At 41.3% G+C, this 13131-nt stretch overlaps 1 protein-coding gene across 1 annotated transcript; it reads right to left on the reverse strand.

Moving 5' to 3' along the window:
- Window positions 1-11484: 11484 nt before the first annotated feature.
- LOC118921799 (olfactory receptor 7E24-like) lies at window positions 11485-12421 on the reverse strand. Its single transcript, XM_036903887.2, is given in 3 exon segments — window positions 11485-12152; window positions 12155-12238; window positions 12241-12421. Coding segments are annotated over 3 exon segments (924 nt in total). The 5' UTR covers window positions 12413-12421.
- Window positions 12422-13131: the final 710 nt, after the last annotated feature.

Here is a 13131-nt window from a genome sequence, read left to right on the forward strand (position 1 = left end):
ACAGAGACAACACCAGAGAAAGAGACAGACCTAACCAGTCTTCCTGAAAAAGAATTCAAAATAAGAATCATAAACATGCTGACAGAGATGCAGAGAAATACACAAGAGAAATGGGATGAAGTCCGGAGGGAGATCACAGATGCCAGAAAGGAGATTGCAGAAATGAAACAAACTCTGGAAGGGTTTATAAGCAGAATGGATAGGATGCAAGAGGTCATTGATGGAATTGAAACCAGAGAACAGGAACGCATAGAAGCTGACATAGAGAGAGATAAAAGGATCTCCAGGAATGAAACAATATTAAGAGAACTGTGTGACCAATCCAAAAGGAACAATATCCGTATTATAGGAGTTCCAGAAGAAGAAGAGAGAGGAAAAGAGATGGAAAGTATCTTAGAAGAAATAATTGCTGAAAACTTCCCCAAACTGGGGGAGGAAATGATCGAACAGACCACGGAAAAACACAGAACCCCCAACAGAAAGGATCCAAGGAGGACAACACCAAGACACATAATAATTAAAATGGCAAAGATCAAGGACAAGGAAAGAGTTTTAAAGGCAGCTAGAGAGAAAAAGGTGACTTATAAAGGAAAAGCCATCAGGCTAACATCAGACTTATCAACAGAAACCCTACAGGCCAGAAGAGAATGGCATGATATATTTAATACAATGAACCAGAAGGGCCTTGAACCAAGGATAATGTATCCAGCACAACTATCATTCAAATATGACGGTGGGATTAAACAATTCCCAGACAAACAAAAGCTGAGGAATTTGCTTCCCACAAACCACTTCTACAGAACATCTTACTGGGAGTGCTCTAGATGGAAGCACTCCTAGAAAAAGCACAGCACAAAACACCCAACATATGAAGAATCGAGGAGGAGGAATAAGAAGGGAGAGAAGAAAAGAATCTACAGACAGTGTATATAACAGCTCAATAAGCGAGCTAAGGTAGGCAGTAAGATACTAAAGAGGCTAACCTTGAACCTTTGGTAACCACGAATTTAAAGCCTGCAATGGCAATAAGTACATATCTTTCAATATTCACCCTAAATATTAATGTGCTGAATGCACCCATCAAAAGACACAGAGTAACAGAATGGATAAAAAAGCAAGACCCATCTATATGCTGCTTACAACAAACTCACCTCAAACCCAAAGACATGTACAGACTAAAAGTCAAGGGATGGAAAAACATATTTCAAGCAAAGAACAGGGAGAAGAAAGCAGGGGTTGCAGTACTAATATCAGACAAAATAGACTTCAAAACAGAGAAAGTAACAAGCGATAAAGAAGGACACTACATAATGATAAAGGGCTCAGTCCAACAAGAGGATATAACCATTCTAAATATATATGTACCCAACACAGAAGCACCAGCATATGTGAAACAAATACTAACAGAACTAAAGGGGGAAATAGACTGCAATGCATTCATTCTAGGAGACTTCAACACACCACTCACCATAAACGATAGATCCACTGGGCAGAAAATAAGTAAGGACACGGAAGCACTGAACAACACAGAAGAGCAGATGGACCTAATAGACATCTATAGAACTCTACATCCAAAAGCAACAGGATATACATTCTTCTTAAGTGCACATGGAGCATTCTCCAGAATAGACCACATACTAGGCCACAAAAAGAGTATCAGAAAATTCCAAAAGATTGAAATCTTACCAACCAACTTTTCAGAAACACAAAGGCATAAAACTAGAAATAAACTGTACAAAGAAAGCAAAGAGGCTCACAAACACATAGAGGATTAACAACACGCTCCTAAATAATCAATGGATCAATGACCAAATCAAAATGGAGATCCAGCAATATATGGAAACAAATGACAACAACAACACTAAGCCTCAACTTCTGTGGGACACAGAAAAAGCAGTCTTAAGAGGAAAGTATATAGCAATCCAAGCATATTTAAAAAAGTAAGAACAAGCCCAAATGAACGGTCTAATGTCACAATTATCGAAACTGGAAAAAGAAGAACAAATGAGGCCTAAGGTCAGCAGAAGGAGGGACATAATAAAGAGAAGAGAAGAAATAAATAAATTGAGAAGAATAAAACAATAGCAAAAATCAATGAAACCAAGAGCTGGTTCTTCAAGAAAATAAACAAAATAGATAAGCCTCTAGCCAGACTTATTAAGAAGAAAAGAGAGTCAACACAAATCAACAGTGTCAGAAATGAGAAAGGAAAAACACGATGGACCCCACAGAAATACAAAGAATTATTACAGAATACTATGAAAACCTATATGCTAACAAGCTGGGAAACCTAGGAGAAATGGACAACTTCCTAGAAAAATACAACCTTCCAAGATTTACCCAGAAAGAAACAGAAAATCTAAACAGACCAATTACCAGCAACGAAATTGAAGCGGTAATCAAAAAACTACCAAAGAACAAAACCCCCAGGCCAGATGGATTTACCTCGGAATTTTATCAGACATACAATGAAGACAAAAATACCCATTCTCATTAGAGTTTTCCAACAAATAGAGGAGGAGGGGATACTCCCAAACACATTCTATGAAGCTAACATCACCCTAATACCAAAACAAGGAAAGACCCCACCAAAAAAGAAAACTACAGACCAATATCCCTGATGAACGTAGATGCAAAAATACTCAACAAAATATTAGCAAACCGAATTCAAAAAAACATCAAAAGGATCATACACCATGACCAAGTGGGATTCATCCCAGGGATGCAAGGATGGTACAACATTCGAAAGTCCATCAACATCATCCACCACATCAACAAAAAGAAAGACAAAAACCACAGGATCATCTCCATAGACGCTGAAAAAGCATTTGACAAAGTTCAACATCCATTCATGATAAAAACTCTCAGCAAAATGGGAATAGAGGGCAAGTACCTCAGCATAATAAAGACCATCTATGATAAACCCACAGCCAACATTATATTGAACAGCGAGAAGTTGAAAGCATTTCCTCTGACATTGGGAACTAGACAGGGATGCCCACTCTCCCCACTGTTATTTAACATAGTACTGGAGGTCCTAGCCACGGCAATCAGACTAAACAAAGAAATACAAGGAATCCAGATTGGTAAAGAAGAAGTTAAACTGTCACTATTTGCAGATGACATGATACTGTACCTAAAAAACCCTAAAGACTCCACCCCAAAACTACTAGAACTGATATCGGAATACAGCAAAGTTGCAGGATACAAAATCAACACACAGAAATCTGTGGCTTTCCTATACACTAACAATGAACCAACAGGAAGAGAAATCAGGAAAACAACTCCATTCACAATTGTATCAAAAAATATAAAATACCTAGGAATAAACCTAACCAAGAGAGTGAAAGACTTATACTCTGAAAACTACAAGTCACTCTTAAGAGAAATTAAAGGGGACACTAACCGATGGAAAATCATCCCATGCTCGTGGCTAGGAAGAATTAATATCTTCAAAATGGCCATCCTGCCCAAAGCAATATGCAGATTTGATGCAATCCCTATGAATCTACCAGCAACATTCTTCAATGAACTGGAACAAATAATTCAAAAATTCATATGGAAACACCAAAGACCCCGAATAGCCAAAGCAATCCCGAGTAAGAATAATAAAGTAGGGGGGATCTCACTCCCCAACTTCAAGCTCTACTATAAAGCCATAGAAATCAAGACAATTTGGTACTGGCGCAAGAGCAGAGCCACAGACCAATGGAACAGACTAGAGAATCCAGACATTAACCCAGACGTATATGGTCAATTAATATTTGTTAAAGGAGCCATGGACATACAATGGCAAAATGACAGTCTCTTCAACAGATGGTGCTGGCAAAACTGGACAGCTACATGTAGGAGAATGAAACTGGACCATGGTCTAACCGCATATACAAAAGTAAACTCAAAATGGATCAAAGACCTGAATGTAAGTAATGAAACCTTTAAACTCTTGGAAGAAAACATAGGCAAAAACCTCTTAGACATAAACATGAGTAACCTCTTCTTGAACATATCTCCCTGGACAAGGAAAACAACAGCACAAATGAATAAGTGGGACTATATTAAGCTGAAAAGCTTCTGTACAGCAAAAGACACCATCAATAGAACAAAAAGGAACCCTACAGTATGGGAGAATATCTTTGAAAATGACACATCCGATAAAGGCTTGACGTCCAGAATATATAAAGAGATCACACGCCTCAACAAACAAAAAAACAAATAACCCAATTAAAAAATGGGCAGAGGAACTGAACAGACAGATCTCCAAAAAAGAAATACAGATGGCCAACAGACACATGAAAAGATGCTCCACATCGCTAATTATTGGAGAAATGCAAATTAAAACTACAATGAGGTATCACCTCATACCAGAAAGGATGGCTGCCACCCAAAAGACAAACAACAACAAATGTTGGCGAGGCTGTGGAGAAAGGGGAACCCTCCTACACTGCTGGTGGGAATGTAAGTTAGTTCAACCATTGTGGAAAGCAGTATGGAGGTACATCAAAATGCTCAAAACAGACTTACCATTTGACCCAGGAATTGCACTCCTAGGAATTTACCCTAAGAATGCAGCAATCAAGTATGAGAAAGACCAATACAACCGTATGTTTATCGCAGCACTATTTACAATAGCCAAGAATTGGAAGCAACCTAAATGTCCATCGATAGATGAATGGATAAAGAAGATGTGGTACATATACACAATGGAATACTACTCAGCCATAAGAAAAGGGCAAATCCAACCATTTACAGCGACATGGATGGAGCTGGTGGGTATTATGCTCAGTGAAACAAGCCAAGCGGAGAAAGAGAAATACCAAATGATTTCACTTATCTGTGGAATATAAGAACAAAGGAAAAACTGAAGGAACAAAACACCAGCAGAATCACAGAACTCAAGAATGGACTAACAGGTACCAAAGGGAAAGGGACTGTTGAGGAAGGGTGGGTAGGGTGGGATAAGGGGGAGAGAAGTAGGGGGGTATTAAGATTAGCATGCATGGGGGTTAGGAGAAAAGGGAGGGCTGTACAACACAGAGAAGGCAAGTAGTGATTCTACAACATTTTGCTACGCTGATGGACAGTGACTGTAAAGGGGTTTATAGGAGGGACCTGGTATAGGGGAGAGCCTAGTAAACATAATATTCATCATGTAAGTGTAGATTAGTGATACCAAAAAAAAAAAAAAGGTGCAGTTCCTGTGTGGTAACCTCCAATGAATTCTACACAAGGGTATAAAGGGTATATAAAAGTGTAGGCAAAGGGTCTGTTTGTGTTTATACAGAAGATCAAAGCCTAATTGGGCTACTCCGAAAAGGAAATATGATACGATATGAAAGAGAACTTCCAACATCAGCACTCTCTGGAAGACTCATGCCAGAAGATGATCATGAAAAAACCCCAACAAAGATCCACGCACTGCTACAGCTGTAGATGCACTCATCCCACCAGTTCCTGGACCTGCCATGGGAATGAAGAAGGATATATCTAAGCTGCCCTGTGCATCCAGTAAAACAACAAATTTGACTGGATCTATACTGTTGGAACTCAATCAAGAATTAGGAGAAGTGCACATTGTAGCGCTCCAAAATCTTACAACTACAGACTATTTACTGTTAAGAGAACATGAGGGATGTGAACATTCCCCAGGAATGGGTTGTTTTAATTTGTCTGATTTCTCTCAGACTGTTCAAGTTCAGTTGGACAATATCCACCATATCATAGATAAGTTTTCACAAATGCCTAAGGTGCCTAACTGGTTTTCTTGGTTTCACTGGAGATGGCTGGTAATTACAGGTATGCTTTGGTTATGTAACTATACTCCTATTATGTTAATGTGTGTGCGCAATTTAAGTAGTAGCTTAAAACCTATACATGCTGAAGTTACTCTACAAGAAGATATGTCAAAGAAATAATCAATCTTCCCATGTTTTCTGCCGCCTTCTACTTCTATAGCTTTTCTTCTTCCTTCCTAATTACAACCCTTAAGTAGAATTCGTGCCTCATATCAAATTTACAGAGTATCATAATTCTTCCAAGTGGTAAAGATACCTCAAGACAAATGCTGGGCATAGAAGCTACAGGGCATAAATATGCAAAGAAATAAAAAGCTAACCATTTCAAACAATAAGGCTTCTCTCTCACTTACCAACTTTACATTTCCCTGTATGGCCCCAGAAGATGACTGGTTAGCCAGAGACGGGTAAGATTCCTCAAGGGAGGAACAACCTAAGACAGGCACAGTCGCAGGGGGGCCATCAGGTGAGAAATTGGGGATCAATAGAGGTGAGGCTTAGAACCTCACCCCCCCTGTTCTGTGAGAAATTTTCTGCATACGTGGATGTTTTATTGCCCTTGTCTAGCTTGGATTAACACATAGTCTACAGGCACACACCTGATCATCTACATTTGCTCTCTTACAACACTAAACTATGTTTTCTACCTTTATGTTGTATCTACCTACCACTTCAGCATCTTATTAAAAATAATAATAATAAAGAGAGAAATGTGATATCCACATATAAATCAAGTATAAAAATCAAATGAGTATTCATATTTGAAGTGACTGTTTATAGTCCATATTGCATGAGCAAAACCGAAGGTTTCTGTGATGGCTGCCCTTGTACTGTTCAGCATGTAAGAACTTATTCACTATGTAAGAATTTTTTCTCTATGTAAGAACTTGTTTGTTATGCCTCAGAAGATTGGAGACTGACGAAAATTAGGCTTGGATTGGATTAATGATTGTGCATTGTGTTTTGACTCCCCTATACAGAATTTTATTGTTGTTATCAACCATTTGATCAATAAATATGAGAGATGCCCTCACAAAAAAAAAAGTACACATTTCCAATGGTAAAATAATAAGTAACCGGGATGTAACGAATATAGTCAAGATATTGTAACAGCTTGGTATGGTGATAGCTGGTACCTAGAATTGTCATGTATATAAATGTTGAATCACTATGTTGTACACCTGAAACTAATGTAATGTAATACTGTGTGTCAACTACCCTTCAATAAAAAATAATTATCTACAAAACAAACAAACAAAGAAACAAACCAAAAAATACTCTATTAAATGGAAAACAATGTGCCCTTGGAAAATTTGGGGCCTGGATACAAACACTGTTTTGTGTTTTATCTTGCACTGCAGAACGACACTGTACAGAAGGAGATTAAAGGCAGAAGGTATCCAGTGTGCGGAATACATAGGGCATGTGCTCTGTTTCCAAGAACCAGTGAATAATATATTGAATATTTAACAGAAATTGTTGTTCTCTAGCCTTCATTGGGCCAAGCAAAGTGCAGGCTCTGAGGAGTCAGGAATGATGAGATTCAGTTGTTTCCCACCAGGTGCTCAGAGTCGACTTGCATAAGGACAAAAATAAAATATACTCTCAGAATCAAGGGAAACCAGGTCTACAGATTATAGGATATCTGAGGTGAGTCTCTGGTGCTTAGCCTTGATAATAATAAAAGTGTTTAATTTAATTTGCTCTTACTCTACTCATCCATCATATATATTATTCCACACCCAGGATCCATTATGTTGAAATCTTATTCCATGGAGTTGTGTCCACTAGACAGCCGATGAGAACACTGAGGGTCAGAGATACTAAAATCTTCCCCGGTGTCACACAGGTAACAAATAGGACAGGTTAGATTAAAAATTAAACACTGGGTCTCTGATCCATACACTGAAACTGTTCACTATTTAGCAATGAGAGTCTAAGCAGACACCCAGAGTCTGTGAGCTCCGTGAGGTTACTGGGGAGCCGTGTCCTGGTGGGAAGTGGGCCAAACCCTCGGCCTTTAGGTCTCCCTCAGAGCGACAGGGGATAAGGCACCGAATGCAGGCAGGAGTGTCCTTGGCAGAAAAATCAAAGAGCAGGGACAGGAGAGAGGTCTGCGTGCATTCTTAGGGCTGCACTCTGGGATTCTGCCTGTGCCTCAGCTGTAACCGCTGCCCCTGGCTCCGCAGGGTCGACTCCTTGCTCTGCAATGTGGTTCTTCAGGAGCCCACGGAGAAAGCGCAGTGACTAGTGGGTCTCTGCCTGGAATGCCAGGGAGAGAAGTGCCAGCATGGGCTGGGAGGAGAGACGTGTCTAGGTGCCCTGGGAACGGATGGACTCCTTCCTGCTATGACGGGTGGGGCTGGGGGATTCCTGTGATGGCAGGACCAGGTGGGCGAGCGGCAAAGCTGTGAAAAGAGCTTTCGTGCCCCCCCAGAACCAAGAACATGAACTAGAATATTAGCCAAGAATGTGAGGAAAGCTGTGCATATGGGTGCCTCCCGTCTATTTGTCCTGAATATCCTGCTTATCTTCATGGTGAAAAACCAACACTCCTGACGTTCCCTCCTCCCTCCACTGTCTCCATGGGAACCACTGGGCTGTCCCGTGTCTTTGCAGGAGTGTCACCAAGGAATGAGCATCTGCTGCCCCTGTCCTGCCCGGCACGGGCTGAGGATTCAGGCTCTCTCCTCGGGACCGGCAGGAAGGCAGAGTCAGCCGTGGGCCTCCTGATGCCGACAGCGGTTCTGGGAGAGGACAGAGCTGCAAAGCCCCTGAACCTGGGCTAAAACGGGAAAGGGTGGAGGCACAGGCAGGTTACTTACTCTTATACATCCTTGGGGTCTCAGTGCACAGAGCTCCTAATTAGCCAAACGGGTCCATGTTCCCCCGTCTCTGATGACTTGGGATTATTAGAGGAGGAGGAAAAGGGAATGTATTCGGAAGTGCGGACCCTCCTGTTTTCAGAAGCAAGCTCCCCTGTGCTACTCCTAGTGTCCACCCCACAGAGTTTTTAAATTTAGACAACTTTTCTTTGTCAGTTAGAAGAAGCAATGGCCGACTTGTATGTCTGCAAATACATTGAATTGATCATGCTATATGGGGAGAATTATGTCTCTTATACCAAGAATCTTATACAGTTTCCATTTTCCCTGTTAAGTTTTATGTCTCTAAGGAGAACCTCCCATTTTTCTCTCTGTAGTCCTGCTTTTGGTTTGTGGACGGTATGTTTTTTGCTATCTTGAATGAAAACCAAAGTTTTAATCTTTCTGCATGCATCTTTTACATGCAATAATAGTCTACTTCAGTGTATTTGCAAATGAAATATTTGCTTAAATATTATAGCGGGCTTCACAGATGTCTGAAGTCTCAATGGAGGCTGCGGTCCTTTCAGGGCATGACTAACAGGGGATCTGATGCCAAGCTCAGCCCTCTGGCAAGGCCAGGATTCAGTGCTTCTTGGGCAGTTGGATTTGGACATCTTTTAGTTTCCTGCCATGTGGGCTTCCCCACTGGTCGCTGAAAATGTGGTGGCTGTCTTCTAGCAGAGTGAGCAGGTGGCAGAGGAGAAGAGGCTGGCAGGATGGGAGTTTGAGTCTACGTACACATTAATGTTGGTGCATGAGCCAGATATTTTTGAGGTTTTACTCACTGCATGCAAATCCCATGATACAGCTCAGTGAGAGATGGCATACGCAAGGCATGAATACAGAAGGCAGGGATATCAGGAGCAGCTTGAAAGCTGCCCATTCTCAAAATCTCCCCCTATCCGGGATTCGGGCTCTATGCCGAAGACTAGAGATGTCTCTCTGGCTACCATAGTCTCCAACTCTTTATATCAGCATCTTCTCAGCAAAACTTTGTTGGGGAAGAACTGGCACATGGAAGAACTTACACTGTTTTGAGTGTTTCTGAAGACCCCACCCTGTTTCTCTTGGCCATGTGGTCAGAAGTCTCTCTGGCTTCTCCTACACCAGCAGGAGCCCTCCACTGATGTAAAGGTGAACTGCAGTCATTCCATGTTGAAGGGCATTCAGCAAATATGCTTAGAGGCTTCTGATTTCTGCTCAACTAGAAAGGGCACATCTCTTTCCCAATGCATTGTCTTTAGAACCACTGTTCTGGAACCCTTGAATAAAATGTGCTTTGGGCTTCAAGAGAAGACTAGAGTGAGATGTATTGGAATGAGGACCTGGTGCATCTTTCTTAATCTCAGCTCTGCAGCCTGACTGTGCAAGAGTTCTTGTGATGAGGAACTCAGATTTATTTCTTATTTGTTGATCATGAGGAAGACTTGAACATATAAACAATTACTTTGGAAATCCACTAGAGGCTGTGGTGATCATTTCTTGAAATACACAAATAATGAATCACTATGTTGTACACCATAAGCAAATAACAGGCATCATCATGATCATTTTGTGATATACACAAATATTGAATCACTTTGCTGTACACCAGTAATGAATGTTCTTTGGCAATTATATCTCAGTGATAGAGAAGAGGAAATTCACACAGAGCCAAAATTTAAACCACATACAGACACAATAAAGACCTAGCTCCAGGAAGTAGTGATCACACCAAAAGCTAGGAGCTATAGGGGAAAGGGAGGGTTAGAGCATTTTGGTGAGAAGAGAATTCAGTCATTGTGTGCCATGCTGAGGTCTGTGTCTATAAGAATGGGCGGCTGCCCAGACCCCTGTTTGCCTCTGCTGTTGCTCTTTCACAACAAAGATACATGGACAGATATAGCACCTCTGAAGGTATTAAGGTGAATCTGACCTAAGCCTGGGTCCATGAACTGGGTAATGCTACTGCCAGCGTGGAGGAGGCCCCTGACTGTGAAGACACTGACTGGGGGAAGAAATTAATAAATATGGACAGGATAGAGAAGACGTGCCTTGAAGTATATCCAGTGGTATAGAGAGAAGGAAGAGAACACAATGTGGGAGAAACCAAGAAAAACGAGGGAGAGAAAAGGTGGAATGAAGGGAGAAAAGAAACCTGGCTGTAGCAGAGGAAACAAGAAGCTGAAACAGAAGTCCACAGTTGACCCAATCAGACCTCCAAATTTCACTAAAAGGTTTGTACAAAAAAAAAAATGTAAAAGGATCCTATTGGCTTTTCCATCTCCACAACATAGGTTCTGAATTAACTTTAACATCTTCTGAAAGGCTCCAGTGCACATACCTTTCAGTTTCAAAATAGCCCCGTTTGGACAGGAATTCAAATATTCTCCCTATCTTCTCAGAATGTTCTCAAGAACATTAAGGGGCAAAATTTCAAATATGTCCTCATCTCAAACAAGGATTGAGATTGAACAAACAGAAAAAAATTACTATAAGAATAAAGAAGCAATATGTACCAAGAAAGAGGGAGCTCTGTTTATTTTGCAATGATAGAAGGGAAACTGCTCCTGCCCAGACACCTGGGTGATGCATGAGGACAGTGAGAAGGGTGGACTGATGGACGACTGCATGTCATCCTGGAGTGGCTGTGACATCAGTAAATCCAGAACCATCTCCCAATTTCATCAGTTACACTAAGAGGACTAATTTTGTGAACAAAAGGCAGAGGCCTAGATGACTACATATACACTATGTGCCTGGAGACTCAGAATTTCTTGTTGTGCATGTTGGATTTTGCTGCATTTTCCAGTCCTATGAACCAAAAAGGATAAAACATTTTGAGATCAGGCTGCTCTGCTGATAATCCTCTGCAGCGCCCTCTTGATGTCCCTGTTCCTCAGGCTGTAGATGAATGGGTTCAGCATGGGGGTGACAACCGTGTACATGACCGAGGCTGCCACACCCTTCCTGGGGGAGGGGGACACAGATGATCTGAGGTACAGCCCAAGGCCTGTGCCATAAAACAGGCAAACCACGGCCAGGTGAGAGCCGCAGGTGGAGAAGACTTTGGACTTCCCCCCTGCCGAGGGGACTCTCAGAATGGCGGAGACAATTCTAGTATAAGAGTAAAGGATCCCCGAGACTGGGATGCCACCAAAGATGGCACCAACAGAATAGATTAATATGTTACTGGTGGAGGTGTTGGAGCAGACGAGGTGGATAAGCTGAGGGATGTCACAGAAGAAATGAGGGATATCCACATCTGTGCAGAAGGTACGTTGGGACACCATCAAACAGTGAGTCAGGGAGTCTGAAAGGCTGATGACAAATGACACCATGATCAGCAGGCCACAGAGGCGGGGCCTCATGATGGCCGGGTAGTGCAGGGGGTGGCAGATGGCCACAAACCGGTCATAGGCCATCACAGCCAGGAGTAGGTTGTCCATACACGCAAAAAGAACAAAAAAGGACACCTGAGTGAGGCAGCCTGCATAGGAGATGGACTTGCTGGGGGCTGGATGTTCACCAGCATCTTGGGGACGGTGGTGGTGCTGAAACCAGTGTCATCCAGGGACAGACTAGAGAGGAAGAAGTATATGGGGTGTGGAGGTGGGGGTCAGAGCTGACAGCCAGGATGATGAGCAGGTTCCCCAGGACGGTGATCAGGTACAGGGACAGGAACAGCCCGAAGATGAGGGGCTGCAGCTCTGGATCCTCTGAGAGGCCCAGGAGGAGGAAATCTGAGACACCTGTTAGATTCTGAGGTTCCATGTAGGTGGGGCACCTGTTGTAAAAGAAAATATAGTTTGAATAAACAAAACGAGAATACATGTACCGAGCTAATTTTGTATTGTTTATATTTTGTATAAAAATATATATATTACTTAAAGTGTGCAATATATATTTATAAATATATATTGTAATACATATTAGTATTAACATACATTGTATATTGTGTGAAATACAATGTGTAATAAATATTTTTAATTTGTGAAAGGAATTTAGTTTTCTGAATTTTCTTTTTTTAATTGAAAGATAGTTGATACAAAATACTATATTGGTTTCAGGTGGACAACATAGTGATTAGACAATTCTATACTAGATGCACACCATTGTAAGCATGATCACCATCTGTCAACATACAAAGATATTATGATATTATCACCTATATTCTGTATGCAGTACATTTATCCTTGTGACTAATTTAGTTTATAATTGGAAGTTTGTCCCTCATTATCCCCCACATCTCTTTCGCCTGTCTCCCCTCTTCAGCCCCACCAGTTTGTTCTGTTTTTATGACTCTATTTCTGTTCTGTTTACATTTTACATTCTACATTTAAGTGGTATCATTTCACGTAGCACAATCACTTATTTCACGTAGCACAATACACTCTAGGTCCATCCATGCTGTTGCAAATGGCAAGTTTTCACTCTTTGTATGGCTGAATAATATCTTATTGTGTATATATAGGCAGTAAACTGGAATATCA

This window comes from Manis pentadactyla, chromosome 12 (assembly GCF_030020395.1).
Source record: "Manis pentadactyla isolate mManPen7 chromosome 12, mManPen7.hap1, whole genome shotgun sequence".
Taxonomy (NCBI): Eukaryota; Metazoa; Chordata; class Mammalia; order Pholidota; family Manidae; genus Manis; species Manis pentadactyla.